Here is a 23796-nt window from a genome sequence, read left to right on the forward strand (position 1 = left end):
GAAAACATGACCCAGGTACCTGGGAGATTGAACATCTCATACAGTCAAGCATGGCAGTGGTGTTGTGATGATGTGGGCTTGTTTGCATTTACATGACCTGAGCACTTAGCAGTTGTTGAGTTGCCTAAATGATTGTGGTTACCCTAAACAACATCCCTTCAAACAGGTCATTTCAGTTCCCCTCATATGAGGTTTAACGTTCAGCTGTGGGGCCCCCTGGTGGTTTGTGCATTTGCGCAATCTGCCTGTGGCTCTACAAAGGTGCCAATAACCTGCATTTTCCACATTTTCTCACACCATTTTTATATATTTTACGACCTTAACCAGCTTGTTATGATTTTTCTTTTGAAACTCGTTACGTTCAGCCAGCTTTGGTTTCAGAACAGGAGAAGTATGGGGAAAATCTACAGACCAACGCAGCCCTTGCATGGACGCAGGTGTGTTTTTCTGAAGGTCCAGTTGTCCTGGTCAGCCCGCTGTTGCTCACAATGTCGGTGCTGCTTTCAAGTGCACTCTCCCTGCATGTTGCTGAATGAAAGCCTTTCCAATTTACCTACTTTTATGTAGCAATGGCTCCCCATTGCTGATTGTTAAATATACTATTCTTTATTCTATTTTTTTTAAATTAAAGTAAATAATATAAATGTGGGCTATGTATCCACATCCAACAACCTCATACTTTGATGTACTGTGTTACAAAAAGGTCTTGTATATCTAAGCAAGTAGCATCTTACCTCGTCTCATATTTTACTTCTTTAACAAGTTTACTGACAATATCAGCTTTCTTCTTTGGGATTGCAAAGGTACTTTGATGACCGGAGCTTCTGGATATTAATGCTTCTTTTCTTATAAACAGAATCGTAAAAACAGTACAAAATCGTAATTTAAATATGAAAAATGTTGAGACAAATGATTAATAAAATGAACCTTAACACTACATAAACTGATGGTTAAGTTAGAAAAGGTCTTGGGTGAAAGTGTACTTCCAGTTGTCTAATGCAGACTTCCTGTGAACCCATGAACAGGAAAACAAAATCAACTTTAAATTGTTGTGCCAATACTACTTCAGCAATGCTGCAGCATGCCAATAAAATTACAGTATTTCTCTGTTACTGTATGTACTCATGCAGGTAAATTAACAGCTCAGGTTAAGTCGGGGTCAGAGAAAATGTCCCCATAAACTTTGTGAAAGTTACTGGTGTTACACAATACTTTGTTAACCCAGATCAACTTTCAAAGAGTCTGTCTGTCTGTCTGTCTGTCTGTCTTTTGGAGAAGAGGGAGGAATTTTTACTCTCTAAGCCAGCAGCCGGCAGCCAGCAGCCAACAGATTTATACTGTATGCAGCAGATGCCAGGAGTGTTAATTTTAGGAAACTCAAACTGCCTACAAAAACCATCTGAAAGCAATAGTCAGCTATTCTCCTCACCAGTGTTTCATTGAAGACTTCAAACACCTCATTCCTGTTCAGTCATTTTGTAGCAATACCACTCCTCACCACAGGAGGGCAGCACATCACAAGAAAGATCATGCACCATTACCTAATATTCAGTTTCATGGAAGTTGCTAATTTCAACTTTTCAGAATGTATAGTCATTCCAGACTAATTTTTCTAACGGTTTGTTCTTTCTTTCTCTCTCTCTTTATTACATATATGACACATAGACAGACAGACAGACAGACAGACAGACAGACACACACAGTATATCTTATTGCAGTTATTTGTGCATTCCAAAGGTTTATACTGTACGTTTTTCACCTGAAAAATATTGTTATATGTTGCTTTTTCTATTAATGATGATTTTCTATTAATGATTAACCTTTTTCTATTAAAACAATAACGCTAAGATATAAATGTAAATGTAATCTTTATTCAGATGTTTCATTCTTTGCATGAGTGATTACAGTTGATTTCATAAATGTAGGAAACAAAACCTTCAGTTGAAGGGTTGGTCAGTATATTAATTGAGTTGCAAACTAATTCGGACATGTGATACCCCGCCTCCCACCCATATTCTGAATGGGCTCCGGCCCCCACGTCCATGAACAGGATGAAGCGGGTACAGAATATGAATGCGGAGATTAATTCAGCCGTCACACGGAGCAGAACTAGAACGCTTCCTCCACAGGCTGCAGCACGATCTCTCCAATCTGGAAGAGGAAGAAAAAGAAAATTTCAACAGTGAAACAGTGTGCTTTAAAAATGATTGAAAATGAATAAAGAACATAAATAAGTGAATAATATACCTGCACATGTGGAGGGGAAGTCAGGACGTATGTGACTGCATTAGCAATGTCTACTGCATCCAGAACCTGCAAATGACAAGAAGCACTGAAATGTATTTTTCATTTATGCAATGACATCGACAGAATGAAAGAGAATTTAATTGAATAATACCTTAAAAATCTTGAAAAGGGAACTTATTTTATAATTTGAGAATAAGAGTTCGATAAAAATTTAACTGTAAAATCTAATCCAAAAACTGTCAGACATTTGGAAGTTTAGCAGAGAGGCTCGGGGATCACCATGAATGCGTTTCTGGGGTTGTTATTGTTGCCTAGCAACATCAGTGCAGAGGACGCTGCATGTGGTGTTGGCCGGTAACAAGTGGACTCAGTAGACAAGTACAGAAACCCAAGCAAACACTTTCATATCTGGAATGCTGAGATGATGTTTCACCATAACATGTCCCGGGTTACTGTATGAAACAACACAGTTTCTCCACTTATTTAACTCTTGCTGCTCTGTTTCTATTCTGTCTGCTGTGAATTCATCAGCTCTCGTGGCTTCTCCTACCACTGCTATGCTGATTAAACCCAGCCTTTCCCTAACTTGCCACCTGACAACACTGCCGTATCAATGCAAATATCAGGCTGTCTTTCTGATATCTCTGCATGGATGAAGGATCACCACCTTCATCTAAATCTGTCCAAGACTGAGCTCATTGTCTGTCCACCCAGTCACTCCTTACCTCCTCTGATAAGCATGCAGTTAGATTCCACCACACTTGTGCCCACTTGTTAGGAATCTTGGTGTCATGTTAGACAGCCAGCTGACCTTTACGGAGCATGTTGCCTCGGTTTCCCGGTCTTGTCGATTCACTCTTTACAACATCAGGAAAATCAGACCCTGACAGAACATACGACACAGCTCTTGGTCCAGGCCCATTTCATGTCATGCACTGAGTACTGTAATTCCTTGTTGGTCGGCCTTCCTGCGTGCTCAGTTAAACCTCTGCAGATGATCCAGAATGCAGCAGCACGTCTGGTCTTCAATCTTCAGCCCAAGAGAGCCCATGTCACTCTGCTGCTAATCACCCTGCACTGGCTTCCAGTTGCAGCGTGCATCAAGTTCAAAGCTCTGCTTCTGGCTTACCAAACAATAACCCAAACGGCTCCTGCCTACCACTCCTTCATCCAGAGCTACACTCCCTCTCTACAGCTCCGCTCAGCCAGTGAAAGACGCCTGGTGCTTCCACCACGTGGCATGAAATCGGTAGCCAGACTCTTTCTCTCCATTGTTCCACGATGGTGGAAAGACCTACCAAACTCTAATCTACAGGGTCTGTACCTACTTTAAGAGCAAGCTAAAGACTCAGCTCTTTAAGGATTCAAGGCATATACTTTAACTTCTCTGCTCATCAGAATGAGTCAGGATATCTCCCCTTGGAGATTTTGTTTCTGAGCATCAGCACAGAAAAATGTTTAAAAGATTAGAGCCTTAATAAAAATAAAAAAGGTTCAGTTGGAAAAAAAATAAATTAAATAATAAATAAATCAATCACAAGACAACACAAAGAAGCCACAACATGGCCAGAGCTGCTCTGTGCCATTCTAACAACTATCCAACAGTACAATAAAAGCAGAAATAATGTTACCTTATACATAGAATATAGCAGATTGGCCTTTTCTGCGTCATTTTTGAAAAACCGCCCAGCAAATTCTGTCTTCACGACTCCGGGAGAAATGCTCTGCAGAGAGAAAGAAGATGCCAGTTCACATCAGTGGATCTGTTCTAAACTTGTGATGATGTTTGTGGAGCTCATGATCTACTAAACTGGTCAGGTTTGATTTTAAGGACACGCACTGCAGGCTGAAGGAGTAGAAAGCTAGTGATGAGGCTTTACCGTGGCTCGGATGTGAGTCTTGGCCTCCCGCAGCTCCTGCCTCAGAGCCTCGGTCAGTGCAGTCACAGCGTACTTGGTGGCCGTGTAGAAATGCCCATCAGTACTGTTAATTACACGATGCCCACAAATGCTGCAACGGGAGAAGACGGGCAAGCCATTAACAAGCTCAGTATCTAGCAGTGTAATCCGACAATTCAGACCGCAGATGAAGAAATGCCACTACTCAGTGACGCCAAACGATCCCTCTCACAAACCTGCACAACCAGCCGGAGTCGTTTGTTGAGCAAAGTCAAACCATGCACTTCCAGCATCAGAGCGTTATTATATTATTATACTTATCTAAACATCTGTACATTTTAGAGACCTGGTTTACCAAAACATGGAATCTGAAGATGTCACATTAGATTTGAGGATCCTCTGATGAGGTTGTCACTACTTTTTGATATTTTCTGATCCATTAGGGAGAGATAAACTGCTTTGTGTCCTTATTGTTGTCAACAAAACTATTTAAATTATTTGATAAATCTCGTTGAAAGCTTTTATCAAATATAGTTGCGCATTGGACTTTTGGATGAACGAACTACAAACTATTTCTTTTTTGCTACATGTTTGAATGTAGTTCGAGGAAAATAGTAAAAGAAGTCTCTCTTTCATAATAGATGGAGCAAAGAATGCTTTCTAAAGACAGCCTTTCACCCCATCCACCCCGGATTCAATTTGTCATCTGGCACAAAAAGAAAAGACGTTACTGCCATTGATGGGGATTATATGACAACGCTATTCATGTTATTATGCCCTCCCTGTCTTTCTGTTCAACTGGGATGACGAGAATCCCGAGTAAACAATTTATACTTGAAATTAAAGTCTCATGAGTCACAGCAGTAACCAGTTTGAAACTGTCCTCAGTTAAAAAAGAAAAAAAGAACCAGCTGCCCTACACTCTTGATGGCACGTCTGCCTTTAAAGTTTCTTTTATAACCCACAGCGACATAATCGGTGTTAATCCAATCAGCAACACGAGTCCAATTAGTCTGGATTCCTTTTAATGGAACAAAGGTGGCGTTAACGTGAGCAGCTCCACTTCTAACGGGTCATACAGTCTGCCGTGAAAGAGTTTGGTATCAAACTCTGCAACGCGTCCATGACAATATCAATAAGAGATGAAGAACCATAAACCCAACAGTGCCTTTTTTTAAGTCTTCACTGCTACTGCTCGTGAGCAGTAAATCAAACTGCACCTGTTTATGTTGATGATGTGGCCGTCGTCGACATTGCGTTCCTTCATCGACTGGTACGCCTCACGCGTGCAAATGCTCAAAGCGAGAACGTTTACCTAGGAGTAAAACGTAAAGAAAACATCTGGAAAACAGTCAAACTTCACACTAAAGTAATGTTTCTTGTACACAGACTATCCACTTTTTAAAACACTGTCGAAACTTTGAACGATTCAGATTAAAAAAAAAAAAAAGTTAGTTTCATCGTTTCCACATTTCATTGGTGAATTAGCTGCAGGGTTTTGTTGTGAAGTTGATTATTGGATGAACTGGAGCTTAACTGATCTAAAATGAGGTCAAGTCTAATTACTTTCGTCTACATCGAGGAGTTTTCTTGACGCGACACACAAGGAAATACAGGTTTCACAACATTAACAGCATTAATGTGTTAGTGATGAGCTATACAAAGGTTCCTGCAGCTCAAAACTAAAGTGACTTGGGATTTCAGTAGATTTATCATTATTTATTTGTCAAACAGGTATATCATTAGGTGCTTCTTCCGAGTACAAAAACTATCAGAAAGTTTTATGTTCTTGGTCCAATATAAAATATTCCTGTTTTTTCTTCCAAAACGACTGAGCTCTTACGTCCAGCATGTTCTTCCAGCTGCTGGTGTTTCCACTCAGCAGAGGCTCTGGGTGAGCCAGACCAGCGTTGTTGATGCACACGTCCACACCTTTGTGCTCTGCTTTGATGGCTGAGAACATGGACTGAATCTCTTCCTCGTTGGTCAAGTCACACTTGAAAGGTACCAGGACCCCGGTGTGGCCGGCACTTTTACACTCTGCAGCCAGTTTCTGGAACGAGATCACTGTTGTGTTGATCGTACGGTCAACTAACAACATCATAAGTCAAACACGCATAAAGTCTCAGAGTCTCCAACTTAGGACATTGAACAATACAAAACATTTTTTTTTTTTTTTTACCAGGCATCCAAAAAGTTACCTTAAGACAACAAAGCGCTGATATTAGTGAATGTTGACTTTCAGATTGATTTAAGGGGATCAATAAGCAGAATTGACTTTAAATCCTGGGAAATGTCCAAGTGGTTGTAGAAAACCAGACACTGTATTTAATCTCTTGATGTATTTAGTTGTAATTTGCAGATTCTGACAGATATAGCATTTCAAAGAATGTTATTTGGTGATGTGAAAATCTGAAATTTAGATACATTGTCAATATATTGTTTTTGTCCAGAAACAGAGGATAAACAGATTTCCCCAAACCTTTTGTTATATAGGAGTCACTAAGACATAACAGTGCCTAACAAATGTTAAACATATTTAAGTTCACTCATTTATCAGCCATTATAAGACCAATATTGATAAATCAGTAAAGTAACTTATAACAACAGCCTGCTGATAAATCAGTAACCAATACCAATAATCAATAACAGCCCTTACTTTTCTCTGAAATCTTGAGTTTAAAATGGGTAAACATTTAGGACTTAAGTGAGGATTCTTTTGGCATAAGGGACGGTTAGCCACGACCAGTTTCACCATTTGGCTTCACAACATTTCTACAGAGTTTTTTTATTTATATATTTATTTGACAGTGACACATGAAATAAAAATCCCTTCATAAAAAATATAAAACAGTTGACGTGCAACCCCTGTTCCTGCTTAGCCTTCCAAAACGTAGGCTGGTTAAAATTCTACTCAACATCAAGAAGAAAAAGGCTGCTCTGTTAAAATCAAAAGTTGTATCAGGATGTTAAAAAGGTTTATGATAAGTTTCAATCTGGTTTTCAGAGACTGCACTCTATGGAAAAGAATCTGCTCAGAGGATCCATGATTTGATGGGTATTTCAGGAACTATTTTCACCTCAGTTTGTATAGTCATGTCAGGGGTCACTTGTCCATCATGTGGGATCCCTCAGGGCTACATTTTGGGCCCTATCCTGTCTAGGACAGATTCTTAGTCATTTCAGAAAAATCTCGTCATTTTGCACACCCATGAAATTCAGATATCCCGTTAAGGATTCTGAATCCTTAAAATCACATTTTACAGAGTTACAACACAAATCAAGATCACTACTTTTCCTTAAACTCTGACGAGAAAGAGTCTGATCAATGCATAAGACAGTATAATTCCACAAATTAGGAAGCAGTTAAGAGTTTTTAGGCTCATCATTACCGTCAAGCTTGAGAAATGTGCCTGTTTTTAAGCAATCAATGTCTTTTGACAGTCATTCAAAACTGCTGGTCTAGCAATGTCTTCCCCCTTTGAGGGCCATTTCTTAATGGAAAAGGCTGGTGACAAAAAGGCCAAACAGAAGAGCTTTGATTTCTACTCCTTTACATTACTGTAATGCACTGTTATTGGTCTTCATAAAAAAAAAGTCTTGAATGGCCTTGAGACTGCGTAAAGCTCCCGGTTAGATCCAGTAAAAGAGCTCCCTTATTTTATTTATTTATTTATTTAAAAGGGACAACGCACATTGATTGACATGAGTTCATCATGTAAATGTGCCAGATTTAGCCATACAGGCTAATTTACATCTGCAGTCCCTGGCAGGTTGATGGCATATGTAAAATCACACACTAGTGTTATCTACACTTCACTGGTTACCAATTCATTTTAGTGCCTGTTTTAAAACGTCAGCATTCACTTTCAAAGCATTTCACGGTCAATGTCCAGAATATATTTTAGATCATGTTTGAACAATATTGTTGTTAAAACCTCAGATCCTATAGCCAGATGCTGTTACTGGTCCTGTATACCTTTCTTTTATGTGATTTTTTATTGTTTTTTTTCCCCTTTAGCCTTTTTTTTCTTGTAAAATGGTATAATATTGAAATTATGTCATGTCATGTTTGAAACTATGTCATTGCAAAGCATTTTGGAATTTTTGTCTGTGGCAGGTGCTACATAAATAATTAATAATAATTGACTAGAGTGTCAATATATCAAATCAATTAAAGATTGAAAAATTGACATTTTTTGGTAACGGGTTATTGGACTCGTTCACCATCTGATGTCCTAGAAAACCAAAAGGAGCTTGTGGACTTTATCATTGATTTGTTTGCTTAAATGTTTGAAATTTAACTGTTAAATGCTGGAAAATCACATTCTTCATCTAGATGGAGAAGTTTTCACACCATCCCTGAACCCCTTTGTTCTTAACTAAATACCTTCTTCACTTTTAATACTTTATTTTACTCTGCAATTATGATTTTACAGTGTTCTGCTATAACCAATACCACTCATTAAAGAAAAGAAATGCTTTGATTGTCAACTTATATCATTTAGACAAGTCCAAAAAGTAAAAAAACTAAAACAAAAAACAAACCAACACAAGAGTAGAATAAACTCTGCAGTGTTCAAAATAGTTATTACAACAACATAAACACGAGTTTCTGGACTAACGTATTAAATCACAGTCGGAACATTAATAATAGTGACATAGACTACCGTCACTGTGGCACTAAGCTTTTATTTTTCTTTGACGACCTATAAACCACATTTTAAGCAGACAATAAGAACTGGGAATGCATTTTTTTAACTTTTAAAGAAAAATGTTTTACAACATAACAGTGGTGAGTGTAAAGTTTACCAGGCGAAAAGTTTTACACACTTGTTAGATAACACTGACGCAGCTGATTCTCATCAGTCCATTAATAACCGGGCAGCGCCAGTTATAACTTTATTAACTATAAACTTAGGTTAAGATTCATTAGAAATAATAACTTCGTAAAACTTCTCGTTTTCTACTTTCTCATCTACAAACTCTGTGACCAAGTTGAGTTACTACACCTTCAATGTTGTCTCATTACTTTAACCTCTACCTATGCACAAACTTTCAGGAAAGTTGAGTAAACTTGGGGTCAAACCTGTAATTTGTCCAGGTCTCGGGCGCAGCCGACCACCGTCATCCCGCAGCGGACCAGCTCTGCGGCCACAGCCGCGCCGATGCCGACCGATGCCCCGGTCACCAGAGCCACTCTGCCCCTCCAGCGGTCCATCACTGCTCACACACGGAGACACGGACGAGTGGTGGAGGCGAAGCTGCGACCGGGCTGCAGGCTGCGACTGTGCGGGGCGGAGCGACCACCGGTGTATAGATGCGCTTCACTGACGCAGCACGCTCTACCTCACCGTGCTGCGTTCAGGGACACCACCCTGTAATAGTGAGCTATTCTCATTTTCGTCTAGACCAGGGGTCGACATCCCGCGGCTCTTTAGCGCCGCCCCAGTGGGTCCCTGGAGCTTTTTCAAAAATGTTTGACCTTTTTTCTCTTTTTTTTCTTTTTTCTCTTCTTTTCTTTTCTTTTTTCTCCTTTTTCTTATTTTTTTCTCTTTTTTTCTTTTCCTTTCCTTTTTAATCTCGACATTTCGACCTTTTTCTCGAAATTTTGACTTTTTTCTCGACATTTCGACTTTTTTCTCAACATTTCGACTTTTTTCTCGACATTTCGACTTTTTTCTCGAAACCTTGACTTTTTTCTCGACATTTCGACTTTTTTCTCAACATTTCGACTTTTTTCTCTACTTTTTTCTCGAGATTGTACTTCAACATTAATCTCGACATTTCGACTTTTTTCTCAACATTTCGACTTTTTTCACAAAATTTTGACTATTTCCTCGACATTTCGACTTTTTTCTCGACATTTCGACTTTTTTCTCAACATTTCTACTTTTTTCTCAACATTTCTACTTTTTTCTCGACATTTCGACTTTTTTCTCAAGATTGTACTTCAACATTAATCTTGACATTTCGACTTTTTTCTCGACATTTCGACTTTTTTCTCGAAGTGCATAATGAAAAAAAAAAATCTTCCCCCAGTTATAACTAATATAGATACATGCAGCATGTGTTGCCTTCATTCTAAGGCTTATACAAGACCTTTCATTTTTTGTGGCTCCAGACATATTTGTTTTTTGTGTTTTTTGTCCAATATGGCTCTTTCAACATTTTGGGTTGCCGACTCCTGGTCTAGACAGAAGACGCTTTGTTGATATCTGCAATTCAATTTCCATCGTCAAAATGAAATTTCAACATTCTTCTCATCCACAATGAACACTGCATACCAATTATTATCATTCCAGGAAAAATTAAGGGACTTTACCAGTTTAGCTGTGGTGGTTGGCAGGTAGGGTTGCCAATTCCCTGAAAAATAAATAAGGGACAACTCATCGGCAGGGCCGGCCAACCCGATTGCCTTCACCATTCCTGGCATGGTGAATTTTTTTAGTCCCTTTTTTTGTGAGTGAAACGATTTTTAACTGTTTGATTCGAACCTGAATTGAATTAGATGCATATTTTTGAATGCCATGAGCACACGGAAAACAAATTATTATCCAGCAATTGTAATACAAAATAACATAATGAACTTAATAAAATAAGTATCTTTCTTAAACAGAAACTTGTCCTGCTTAACTTAAAATTGTATAAATTCATATAAAACAACAGAAAGAAAGCAGAACATCCATTCTGTAATAGTGCACATTTTTAGTGCAATAACAAAAGTGCAAACAGAAAGTCTGTAGAAAACTTGTAAACATATTTGTGCCTCAAAGGCAATGACTGTAGGCTACAGTTGTAGTAAAACAGAAAAAAATGACTTATGAATTCAACAGCTCAATGCCATTTTCCATTGGCATTTTATGACTATTTTTTGACTCTCACAGTAATACGAGACAAAGTGCGTCCCTTTTCAGCTCAAGACGGGACGCGTACTTTAGTTTATAAATACGTCGGGAGGATTCAGTTTTTCAAGGGACGGTTGACAACCCTACTTGCAGGCCACTGGAAACTTGCTGGATTGTTGGCTACTTATGCGGGCTACTTTTTGAGGCCTAAATTTGATTTGATTTGATTGATTTTGTTTTTGTACATGTAAAAAAAAAAACAACACTTCATGAGAAGTTTAAGAAAACAAAACAACAAAACAAAGAATTTCATCCTTTAAAACTTGCTATCTTGATTTACATGTGCCAAAAAAGGAGTAGGAAGAAGTGTAAACTTATTTAGTCCTACCCATTTACTGATCATTTAACCTGTATTTATAAATATTCACACACTGTACTCACACTGCTAAATAACAGTATTATTATTATTAATAATAATATTATATACTGTAATTATACTCACACACACTTATACATGCATACACATAGTTGAATATTTCTATATATTTGTACACACATGCCCATATAAATATTTATATAAATATACTTATTTACACTATACTGTATCTGCTCTATATCTATGTATATATCTACTTACACACATAATCACAACACACATATATATATGTATACCCATACATACGCATACACCCATACATACCTACATATATATATATATATATATATATATATATATATATATATATATATATATATATATATATATATATATATATATATATATATATATATATATATATATATATATATATATATATATATATATATATATATATATATATATATATATATATATATGTAGGTATGTATGGGTGTATATGGTGTATATGGGTGAGCGTAAAGCTCCAGGTTAGATCCAGTAAAAGAGCTCCCTTGCCTCCAGTTTTATCTACATATATATCTACACAATATATATATATATATATATATATATATATATATATATATATATATATATATATATATATATATATATATATATATATATACACCCATCTATACACATGTATACATACCTGAAAGCAAAAGAGAAGTTTTAAACTACAGAGATAAATTCTGTTCAGCATCACAAACTCCCACCAAACCCGTGTAATGGAGAGTCGAATGGCAATACTCATACAAATAAGAATATATTTAAACATTAGCTGCTGTTTTTAAAGCCACTTTATGCAGCAATACTACTTCTGGCAAGGCAAGTATAGCACAATTTAACACAAGGTCATTCAAAGTTGAATCAACCTTAAAAGCAGCAAGACACAATTAAACAGTAACAAGTCAATTATAAAGGAAAATAAAAATAAGAAATAATAATACAATACAATTAAATAAAATAGAATAAATAACAAATAATATGATAAGAAAAGAGGTCAAATAATAAAAAGCACAAGTTGTTAAAAAGTAAAAAGCCTTGCCTTGCCTTGCCTTGCCTTGCCAATACTACTTCTAACCACACAGTGGCATATAGCTCTGCTGTGTTGCCAAAAAACTCACTGACAACACTGTGCTAATGAAGGGGACGGTCCGGCAGGTCTTGTAATACCAATTTGTCTCACTAGAGGTGAACCTTTTATGGGCTTGAAACAAACATTCCTATGACAGGCTGCCCCCATTGAAAAAATACACAAATCTTTACCATTAATGTGCACTTTCAACTTCAGAGATGCACAATTCCTGTTGAGAATTATATATAAGATTGATCAACAGTTGTGCACTGCAATGAATTCAACACGTTTCCCATTGCAGTATGGTGGCAACTTGGACGTAATCTGTTGTTACTATAAAGGTGTAGCCTATGTTCAGAAAAAATAGGCCTCTGTTCCCAACCACGACACTGTTAGAGTTAAGCCATTTCAACATTTTAAAGTGCAGATGCAAGGTTTCATGGTCAAAATGAAAATTAATTAATTAAAGTGTAGCTACACCTTTCTATTGCAGGATTAAAATCCAACACGACAGAATGAAATATATTAGATTAAAAAAAAAAGACATTTTAATCTGCGAAAAACAGTTAGCTTAATTACACACTGTAGCCAAATCTAAAATACAACATTTAATAAAACCACAAGTAGGCTCTTCATAAACTATATCCTTATATATTTTATTCATGAACTTGTAAGAGAAAATGATTTATAATTCAGATGGTTTTCCACCTGGTCTGTGGATCTGTTGAGGAAATCTGGCAGCAGATCGCAAAGCTGTGCAGCTTTGTTTGTTCTGGAGCCGAGCTGGAGGACTAGTTCCTGAGCTGCAGTTACCGTTCCTCCAATAACCAGATCCTACAGCTCACCAGCTGTCCTGTGAACATCCAGCAGCCGAAGACAAGAAAGTGCCACCAAATTACATTTATCATGACTTGTGACTTATAAAAATGAAACTGAAGCTGAACTGAACCGAAGGATGTCAGAGTTCAGAAACAGGGGAGCCCTTTGTGGTTGTCTGTCTGTTATTATTATATTATTATTATTATTATTATTATTATTATTATTTTCTGTTTGTTTCAAGGGGCACTGCTCCATTTCAGGTTCATCCACCCTACATCAAGTCTTTAACGGATGTTTTTGCTCTTGTAACTAGTGATGCAGTATGTTAAGGACCCCCAGCTGCACAACTCTTCACGTGTTTGGTCTGTAAACACTCTATGGGAAAGTCAAATCACAAACGGAGCATGACTCCTAGTGGTCAGAATTGGGAAATGCATTTGTTGGTGGAAGGATCAGTAGGCCTATAGCAGAGAGAGATTTTCACTTCCATTTCTCTTTTCTATCTCCAGTTTATGGAGTAGACTTGCAGGATTAGCACAAAAGAACAGAACTGACAATATATTGGAAATGCAAAATTGGTGTGCCACCTCCACTAGTTTTAATGTCCCGAGACATTAAACCTCCAAATGGAAAGAGGCTGTACTTTCTTTTTAATATGCCCGCCCACATTTAGCCTAATTGATTAATAATCTGCACAGAGCACCAACTTTTCTTGGATGAATAAAAACATTGTAGCTAACTGATATCATTAAATAAATTAGATCTTGTTTTCCTCCATGTACTGTAAATGGTACCATGAGGGAATAATGGGGGGCAGCAGCAGCCACAACATTCAAAAGTGGATACTGGCAGTGAAATGAATACACAATGCTGCAATTATGCTCTGTTCAATTAAAACTGAAAAAAAGCCATGTTTTGCATTACCCTTGGATGCACAAAAGAGCTGTCAAAACGGAAAAATATGAAACAAATGAACAGTTATCAGCCAATATCGTCCTATAATGGAGTTGAACTGACTACCTCAATTTAATAAAAATAAAAAGTTTTTTATTTAAATAATGTAACATAAAGTGATTCATATAGCCATATACCAGACTGATCGAATGCTTATAGGCATGAAAAGAACATCTATGTATCATTGTTGATGGACAATTGATTACAAAACAGAACTTTAAAGCTACTGTACATAAACTGCAGACAGTGTTCAGTTGGAAGAAAAAAAATGTGGATCTGTTGGATGAAAGTACTTCCACGTGGCATCCAGCACTTTATTAATCTAAAACAGGCCTTTTTAGTTGTAAAGACAAGTAAATATTTGCATATGAACTCACAAACAGGGAATCAAAGCTATAAAAATCCCTGTTAGTTTTCTTCATTACTTCTTCGATATGCTAAGAATGCTAAGTGCTGTACCTCTGCACAAGAAGAGACACCCATTGAAAGTAATTGAAGCAGCACAATGTTTTGTGATACAAACATAGATATATAGGTTTATTGTTTTTGCAGAAAAACCTTTTAGGATTGTCTGTGCCACCTTGGTGTCTTTCCCAGGACACAGGAGCGTCACCCTCCCAGCTATCAGAGATTTGTATAGAGAAGATGAGAGTTTTAAGCTTGGGGGTTTACAAATCCTAAATGCGAAAACAAAAGAGAAGTTTTAAACTCTCCTGTGTCAGACTGGAGACAAACTCAGGTCTCTCACTTGATATGTAATGATACCACTTCTGACCACATTAAGATCTGCTGTGATGACAAAAGAACCAATGAAAGTACTGTACCAACGAGCATGATCTGGTATGTCTTGTAATATCAATTTGTCTCACTTGAGGTGAACTTTGTTGTGTTATATGTCAGGGGAATACAGTACACATACATGTTCTTGTTATATGCTGCCCCTGTGTGGTGAGAAGTGGTACTTCTGCCAAACTCTGGGTTTAAAGGGGACCTATTATGAAAAACACGTTTTTTCTTGTTTTAACATATATAAAGTGGTCTCCTCTCACCCTGCCAACACAGAAAAGATGAAATGCCACGAAATTCTGCAGGGTTTGTTCACCCCGCCCGGGTGAATCTTCATGTGACTTCTACGTTCAGAATCTGCGCCTATGGTGACGTCACCATAGCCGCAGAGGTTTGGCCTCCCCTGCTGAAACCACGCCCACAACCAACTCCGCCGACCAGAGCTTCCGCCATTGTTCAGAAGCGGTGACTGTTTCCACAGCGAGAGACAGTTTTTTGCATCGACACTTACCCTCATAAAAGGATCAGTTCCAACAGCACGGACCCGGCAACTGCACACGAGTCAGCGGTAAGTGACGTTCATTTTTTATGTTATTTATATTTGTCTACAAGTATGATCTTTGCATGGGCTAAGTATTTAGCTTAGCGCCGGAGCACCGGAGCCACTCACCGGACCGGACCGGTGAGCAGCTCCAGTGGCTCCAGTGTTCCCTAACGGAGCCACTCACCCATTAGGTAACACCGGAGCTCTATTAGTAATACATTTTTCTTCTGTTTATGGTTTCAGATCTTCCAAGCAATGCACCTGAAGCTGTTCAACGAAACCTGCAGAAGAAATGCACGGTCCTTCCTTGAGCCAGCAATAGTGCATAAATGTTATTTATATACAACTTATGTACTTTTATTTTTTTAACAATCAAGTTGCCATTTGTGAAAATTCAGTGTTGTGATTTCTTTACAGTTAACATGATTCATTTGTCTTGTAACATAAATGAAATGATGAGGAATCAGAGTAAATAACTGTGGTGTACCTGTTCAGAATTCAATTAAATCTTCCTGTGTGAATAAGTGTGAAGACGAGGTGACCCGTTCCCTCTTCAGGGAACTAAAGGCTGATTTATAGTTCCACGTTACACCAACGCAGAGCCTACGGCGTAGGGTACGCGTCAATTTAATGCAGAACCGTAATTCAGGCTTTAAGATCCGTTTACACCGTGTCATAACTGCATGCGAGTGTCCGATTATCGAGTCGAGTTGCGTGACATCGGACGCTCTCTGTCCACACTGAAACCTTAAACTTGCGGCCAGTTAGGACAGTCCAATAGAAAAAAAATAAAGCAATGGAATTTATTTTGTCGCTGAAGCTCGCTCGCATGGAACACGCTTTGTGTACGGAGCTGCTGCTCTTCTGCCTGGAGCGAGGCTTTGTTCCCTCCCCTGCTACACGTCATTCACGCAGCAAATCGGCACAGAGCCTCATCATCATAGCCTCGCCTCCCCTCAGAATCCAGCACAGAAAAGGAGGCTAGAAGCGGTTAAACTAGAGACATGGCCCACAGGCTGAATTTCTGTTTTATGTAGAAAAAACAAGCTTTAGATTGTTTTTAAGACATTCAAGGCCTGTTTAAAATATACATTAAATGCCATAATAGGTCCCCTTTAAAATCTCATATGATATGTTAGATTGTATGCCTATTTGTAATTATGTTTTGGATCCATGTTTGAAAAGAAATGGTGAGTACAATAATTAACTGATAAGTACACTGAAAAATACTGTTAATCTTTTCTTTTTGTGTGTGGTTGTTTGTGTATATGATAGGCAGTGTGATAGGCTGGCAACCTGTCCAGGCCGTACCCCTACCTTTTGACACAAGAGAGGTGGGATGGGCTCAAGCAGATTCCCGTGACCCTGCACTGAAATAAACGGGTATAGATATTGGCCGGGTTTCCCAGATCAGTTAAGTAGTTCTTAACAGCGAAAGACTTCTTTCAAACCTTCTTAAGGATCCTGTGAAAGAAAATCGCGTTTCCCAGAGTCGCTCTTAGCTTAAGTATCTCTTTCATTAAGAAGGAAACGAAAGATGCTGCTGACCCAGTCTTTACAACCATCTTAGTGAACAAAGACTCACAGATCCAGCCGCGTCAGGCAAATCAATATCACACCAAGCAATGAGATATTAAAACAATGCACCCCGCACAAATTTTGATCTATTTTATACTTTAGATTTATATTGTTTAGCATTTATTGGTGACAGCAAAGGGGGAAAAAAAAGAAAAATAAGGAATAACAAGTGTGTTCCTTTATATGCTTTATGCGCACAAATAAAACGATCATCATGAATATCATTTATTTGATAATTTGGCTGCATTACAGCATATTCTCGCTGCAAATCAACCGCGTCGCCGTGCGCAAGCAGAAATGTTTATATGAACGCATTGGTGCGTCAGCACTTCAATCCCCTGGACGTGCTGTCGGACCGGGCTGTCCAGGCAACCGTGACACCTGCCCGAGCCCGAGCCCGAGCCCGAGCACCTACATGTGATGACAGGGAAGCAGCAGCTGAAGAACGAGATCCTTTGATGAATCGTTCATTACAGTCTCAAATATAATCAATGGTGTCGGTTTATATTAAAGAATCTTTTTGCCCAGAAGAAAAAAGAGCGAAGACAACGACCCATAACTATTTTCTTCTCTTGAAAAAACCCACCTGCACCGCGGGGTTTAGGAGAAAAAGACGCTACAGAGTCGGGATGCAGCGTCTCAGAAGAGGAGTGGAATACGTGCGAGGCGGGGATGATCTCTGCAATCTGAAGCCCTCTATAATTGTAAAAAGAATTTCACTTGTCACGGGTTCTTTTTGGAACATAACCCCTGCGAAAAACCAGGGATTGCTGTAATTCCACGTTGCGATTTGCGAAACTCGCCTTCTCTTGGCTCATGTTTTTGAACGCACACACACGCCCACCACGTTTCCTCCCGGTCTCTGCGTGTGGGGAAAAAAAGCCTCACTGTAGCCAGAAATAACGGAGTAACACACCGTTTGGATGAAAAAGGGTAATTGAATTATATTTATCATCTTAATTTTTCATTATAACGCACAAGCAGCAGTGAATTAGTGCGTTAGGCAGCAGTGCTGCGTGTGAAAATGCGCTGATAGTGACCGGTGATCGATTTGCCTGGCATCGATTGATTTGGTTTCAGAACCGGACAGCTGCTCCAAAGAGCTTCTGAAAGAGCGAAACTAAAGAACGGTGTTAAGAAGTCATCTGGGAAACACCCATATCTTAGGGTTCTCTCTTAGTTCAAACCTTCTTTGAACCTCTCTTAAATCCTTAAGAGAGGTTGGATCTGGGAAACCCGGCCATTGTATGGATAGATCATCCTCAACAAAAAACACTGTACGAGTCTGTACTTAACTCTACCACAATAATGAATGCTTGACATAAGGATAGTTTCTGGTAATCCTTATTACACAGTGCAGATCAGAGTTTGTGGGTTTGATGTTCTGAGGATAAAATTTTATCAAACAACTCGTATTTTATTTTGTAGGACAAGATACATGTACTCTTTTGCAGACTTTGCCCGTTTTCTGTCCGCTAGATGGCGGCACTGAACAAGTCTGATCCATAAACGCAGTTACTTGCAGGTCTGTGGTGCAGATGCACATACACTTGACTAAATCAGTTATTGCTCCCCTGTCAGCTAAATGCAGTTCATTTTCATTTCATAGTGAATGAAACTCTTTAGAAATATGTTGTCATCGCTGTCAGCTTGGAAAACGTAATTTTGAGGACAACTACTGAAGGCAAAATATAATTTAATTAGTGCTTTAGAAGGATAATTCCTCCTGATTTCATTAGATGCTGCACTTGTTTCTGGCAGTTTGATGCTATCTATATCACCCTAAGTCACTGAGGAGATCGCTCTGGATATAATCCCATGTTGCACAGGAATAGACGCGTGATGCAAGCTCAGCCCCTGGTGCAACAGTGCTGACATAATCTGCAGGATGCACAGTCATGCTTGGCTGCTGGACATTCATTCCTTACACTTAAAACACACACATAGACACACACAATTTCAAAATACGGACATCAGTGCACTCATACATGCATTACTTGATTTTTTTTCAACAAATTCTAATCTTTGTTGGTTGCATGCATACAAGCTTACATGCTTTAAAAAAAAAATCTGCATTACAGTTGACTTCTTTTTCTCTAACATGGACATCTTTTCTTGTTTTGAGTGTGCCGCCCATCCCCCACTTCCTCTTATATCACTTGGTGTGACTCTGAGGTTTAGGTTGTCGTGACAACGGAGGACACAGGCCGTCTCTACAGTGTTTGCAAAGTTTCTGTTGTTGCAAGCATATTGCTCTGTGGCTGCTGGGATAGAGACGACTTGCAGCACCATCCCCCACCCACACCTTGTCACATACATGCAGGCGTGAATGATTTCTCTGAATTTTAACTGAGAAATGAAGCTTCCTGCTATCTTAAGACCTGTATGGCTGTAGTAATTGAGGACGGTGGTGATACATGACCTCTAACATGATTGATAAAGTCTGCTGATTAATTTTCACTGATGCTTCATTAGTAAAGGATTTTTCTTATTTTATCTTTGAAGAGGGGTTGTGAGAAGCACATACCTGCAGTTTCCAGGTTTCAATGGGGCCTCTTTTTTAGAGAAACAGAGAGGAATTTTGGCAGGTAAGCCAAACTGACAAAAGTATAGCACATTTTCTCCTTTTCACATTTCACATTTAAAAATTTGACCCCAAAAAATGTCATAGTGGTTCAAGTAAACACCCTATTTTGGACTTTTACACCTCACCACATTTGCATCACACTATTTCTTCCTTTGTCAACACATACAAGAACATCTGCAAATGACTCTGATGCAAATGTGAGACGGTGCAAAAATGTGTGAGGCTACAGCCTTTGCACATTTGTTCTTTGTCCACCAGCAACTCATCTGTTAGCTGCAGGTAAGACATGACTACTCATTAGGACTTTAGACAACACCCCTCCCCAACTTTAACAAAAAAAGGATATAAGCCTTTAGAGCTGCGTCAATTAAAAAGTACTGAGACGATTTGTTCACGACATGAAATCCTGTTGAGATCAATATCTATCTGCTTCAGGGTCTGACTCTGTTAGAAAAGCAGGTGCCGCCTCGTAACCGTTTGTCCTTAAAAGGGATGAGATCTCAATGCAGCAGTGATGCAGGCTGCCAGTCACTCATGGGTGTAGGTTTTTTGAATTTGCATGTGTGTGTGTGTGTGTGTGTGTGTGTGTGTGTGTGTGTGTTTGTGTGTGTGCATATGTGTGTGTGCGTGTAGGTGTGTGTGTGGAGATTCTAATAAAGGAAACTTCCTAAAATGTGTGTTCAGTAACACAGAGGTGGTTCTAAGTTGGTGAAAGAGCCAACGGTTCTCTTTAGGGAAACAAATAAGCAGACAAACACAAAACACAGTGACAATCATCAATCACAGATGAACTTTGTGAGGGATATGACTAGCTGCTGCTACAGGTTCATAGGCTAATAAAATTGTGTGTGTGCGTGCGTGTGTGCGTGCGTGCGTGCGTGTGTGTGTGTGTGTGAGACTGTTTCCTGTGTGAACCACGTGGCTCAGACAGGGTTAATATAAAGATCGCGCTTCACTTCTGGGTTTTCTCTCTTCTCTGAAGTCCCAAGGCTGGTAAGATCCCGAGAACAAGTGGCTTTATTCAAAAATGTGATGATCTCTGCTTTTATTTCTGTGACTGTTTCCCCTTAAAACGCTCTACTTCCATCCTGATGTCAGCATAATTTAAAAACAATGGTCTTGTTTTCTGTGTTGGTGTTCTCTTAAATTTGTGAAGATCTTCCTCCACCTAACCCTCCATTCCTCAGTTTTTGTACCGGAGCGACCGAAAGCTGCTGATGTACAGTGTTGTCACCCATAAAGTAGAAAGCACTACTAAACTTCACTATACAGTGTAGTGTTTCCTACTTTATGGATGAGTATACTGTTGGCGACGGAGGAGAGCACAAGAAGAAACCAGCCAGACGTCTTCAAGTTTAAAGCCTTTTACTTTCTTTTTTATTTAATTTCTGTCTTATATTTTATTACACATTTATTACAGATTGAGAGAATAACTTGTCAAAATGGAAAATAAATTGAATTTCATGTAAAATCACACAGCGGCATTAAACGACATTGTGACTTGTGAATGAAAGCACGTAAGCTTTCTTGTTTCTGCTTTACAGCTCGAAACTTTGGGATTTGTTTGTACAAAGTTTCAGTTGTTACAATTTTTAACATGAAAATCACACCAAAGTTCAAGAACACAATTGTTTTTTGTTGTTATTTTGTAATTTATGTACTAATTACTGCATAGGAAATTAGCATACTGTAGAAAATATAGAAATGTGGTATAAGGCAAAAATGGACAAACTACATTCACACACTCCGGTCTGCAACACAGAGACTGAGAGTGTATTTATTAAGGCTAAAATTGTTGAATAAAGAATTAGAGGCCAATAAAAATGAAATGATGTTTTGATTATCTTTTGTAAAGACACGACTGTCATATTTTTTATCTGTTATGCACCAAAACATCTGTATTTGTTCTGATTTTTGTCAATAAAAGACCTTTGAATGGACTTGATGAAACCTCTCTGTATCATCCTAACTGATCATATAAGGTTTAGGCTCAATTATTTGCAATCTACAGCCAGACTATCATTTAAAAAACAAACAAAAAATCAATAATAATGATTAAAAAAAGGTATTTGACACATTTAAACTATTTCTTTTAGTAAAAGATGCTGATTTCTAAAATTCTCTTGGCATTTGTAGCAAGCGTGCGAGTACAGCAGGTTCGTCTAGTTCCAGGGTAACGGCTGCAGGAAGTTTGATGGAACCAAACCTCGTCGACCATGAAGATCTCCCTGAAAAAAAAAAAAAAATAAAAATCAGCTTTCAGTGCCAAATATCAATAAATAATCAATGATCATGTAGTAAAGTGATGAGCTGGCGCTCACAAGGTAAAATCCATCTGGATCCATGTTACCCAACACGTAGATGATGTCCCCTGATCGGAAGCCGAGTTCAGCCTGAGAGACCGGAAGAATCATTTCATTCTTGTAAAGCAGTCTTAATATTTAAAATGGAAAAAGAGGGGAGGTGGGGGTTTGCTTTGAAGTGCTTACGTCACTGTCCACGTTGGGCGAGCTTTCCCACGGATCGTAGTCGAATAAGGCCACCATTCGCTGGACGACCACATCGTCAGGGATACCGGTCGAGTCGCTCGCAACTGGCGTTAGAGACATGCACATGGGGCAAAAACGTTCAAACACCTGCTTCACACTTCACACTAACTGCACAAAGGTCACTGATATCATCAACCCTCAACCCTTTCCTCTTGAAAGAAAAGCCGCTTTTCATTTACATTTTAGGTTATACATCCAAACATTTCACTTTTACTTGCTCATATTTGTGTGCACGGTCTTTTTTAAAACCTCCCACAACAAGCAGCTTAGGGCAATCAGTGTTTTGAAGGTGGTTTATGAGCAGCTAGCAACTGACTGTCTGCGTCACTGAACAATAATACCGCTGTGCTTGTCAAGGGTAGAGAGAGCTCTGTGTCTCCGTGCTGCTTTTCCAGGTTTCACTCCAGATTTACTCTTCTACTCGTGCACTACAGCACCATGTCCTGCAGAAACAGCAGCTCAATACCTGTGTGGTCTACAGGGATGAATCCCTGCTGCATGAGCAGATCTTTCAGGTAGTCGTCGCCCACCGGGATTTCAGCTACCATGTTACTTGGCACATAACCGGAGAGACCACCGGATTCACCGTGATAGAAGCCGTCAGCGTCTTTATCTCCAAACACCTAAAGAACAAAGTGGATTTTAATCACTCTCCTGGGGGCTTTGTGGGGAAGAGAAACATGTGCTTTTGTTGTGTGAATGTTTTTCATGTTGCAGCTAGGAGCCAGATTCAGTAAAAAATGGCGGGAAATCACATCATTGAGCTGGAAACAGTTACAGGAAATAAAGAGACAAGCTCATGCCTTTGAACGTGTTCAGCAGGCCTGAACCCTGCACAAACAGGAAACACCATCATGGTCTTACAGAGAAACTTTTTCAGCTGATAAAATGAGGAAATAGAGCACACGTTTCAGAGAAGCGCTCAAATTTTAGGATTTACACCCGCTTACCTTGATGATCTGGCCTGGCACAAAGGGCAGCTCCTCTGCAGCCGCCTCGTAGTTGGGAGACATGGCAGCAGGGTTGTACGGGTAAAGCGCCACAAACAGTCGCAGGTCGGGAATGGATAACTGGCTCGCTGTCTCCAGTTCCCATTCTCGGAGAGCCTCTGGAGTAACGACCCTCACTTCATCTGGGTATATCAAAACATCCAACTCCAGCCTCGTCTCCATTTACAGCAGCAAGAGCGCTCGCCTGTCCGCCTGTAAGACAGATGGCTGCTGTAGACAGCAGGCTGCTCCTTACCTTCATCCTAATTTGAGGTAACTAAGCTAAGCAGAAGGAGCGCTAATCCTCTTTGAAACAAGTAGACAGATTCATTAGTTCAGCAAAGACTGCATGCAAAGAAGCGGAAGGGATGATGGTAAAAAATACAGATTAAGGCATTATTTCAAATCAAGTGCAACAATTTTCAAAATAAACAGACATGTTTTGGGATTGTGCTCATTTGAGATTTATTTTTGTTGTTTTTTTTACATTGGCTC

At 39.0% G+C, this 23796-nt stretch overlaps 2 protein-coding genes across 3 annotated transcripts; both read right to left on the reverse strand.

The window, feature by feature from the left end:
- Positions 1–1857: 1857 nt before the first annotated feature.
- Positions 1858–9446, reverse strand: LOC133441895 (dehydrogenase/reductase SDR family member 11-like). The gene is made up of 7 exons (XM_061719640.1): positions 9235–9446; positions 5989–6198; positions 5366–5460; positions 4128–4257; positions 3879–3971; positions 2248–2313; positions 1858–2151 (listed from the first exon to the last, which is right to left on the reverse strand). The coding sequence occupies exons 1-7, from the start codon at positions 9364–9366 to the stop codon at positions 2110–2112; spliced, it is 768 nt and encodes a 255-aa protein (XP_061575624.1). The 5' UTR covers positions 9367–9446; the 3' UTR covers positions 1858–2109.
- An 11681-nt stretch (positions 9447–21127) lies between these two features.
- si:ch211-105f12.2 (RIMS-binding protein 2-like) lies at positions 21128–23541 on the reverse strand. Of its 2 annotated transcripts, none has more exons than XM_061720406.1 (5): positions 23263–23541; positions 22779–22935; positions 22253–22356; positions 22114–22156; positions 21128–21991 (listed from the first exon to the last, which is right to left on the reverse strand). In XM_061720406.1, the coding sequence occupies exons 1-5, from the start codon at positions 23482–23484 to the stop codon at positions 21876–21878; spliced, it is 642 nt and encodes a 213-aa protein (XP_061576390.1). In that variant the 5' UTR covers positions 23485–23541; the 3' UTR covers positions 21128–21875. The 2 variants fall into 2 exon arrangements, with proteins under 2 accessions (XP_061576390.1, XP_061576391.1); XM_061720407.1 differs by having other exon boundaries at positions 22085–22156; positions 23263–23536.
- Between the last annotated feature and the right edge of the window lie 255 nt (positions 23542–23796).

This window comes from Cololabis saira, chromosome 4, assembly GCF_033807715.1.
Source record: "Cololabis saira isolate AMF1-May2022 chromosome 4, fColSai1.1, whole genome shotgun sequence".
In the NCBI taxonomy this organism is placed as follows: domain Eukaryota; kingdom Metazoa; phylum Chordata; class Actinopteri; order Beloniformes; family Belonidae; genus Cololabis; species Cololabis saira.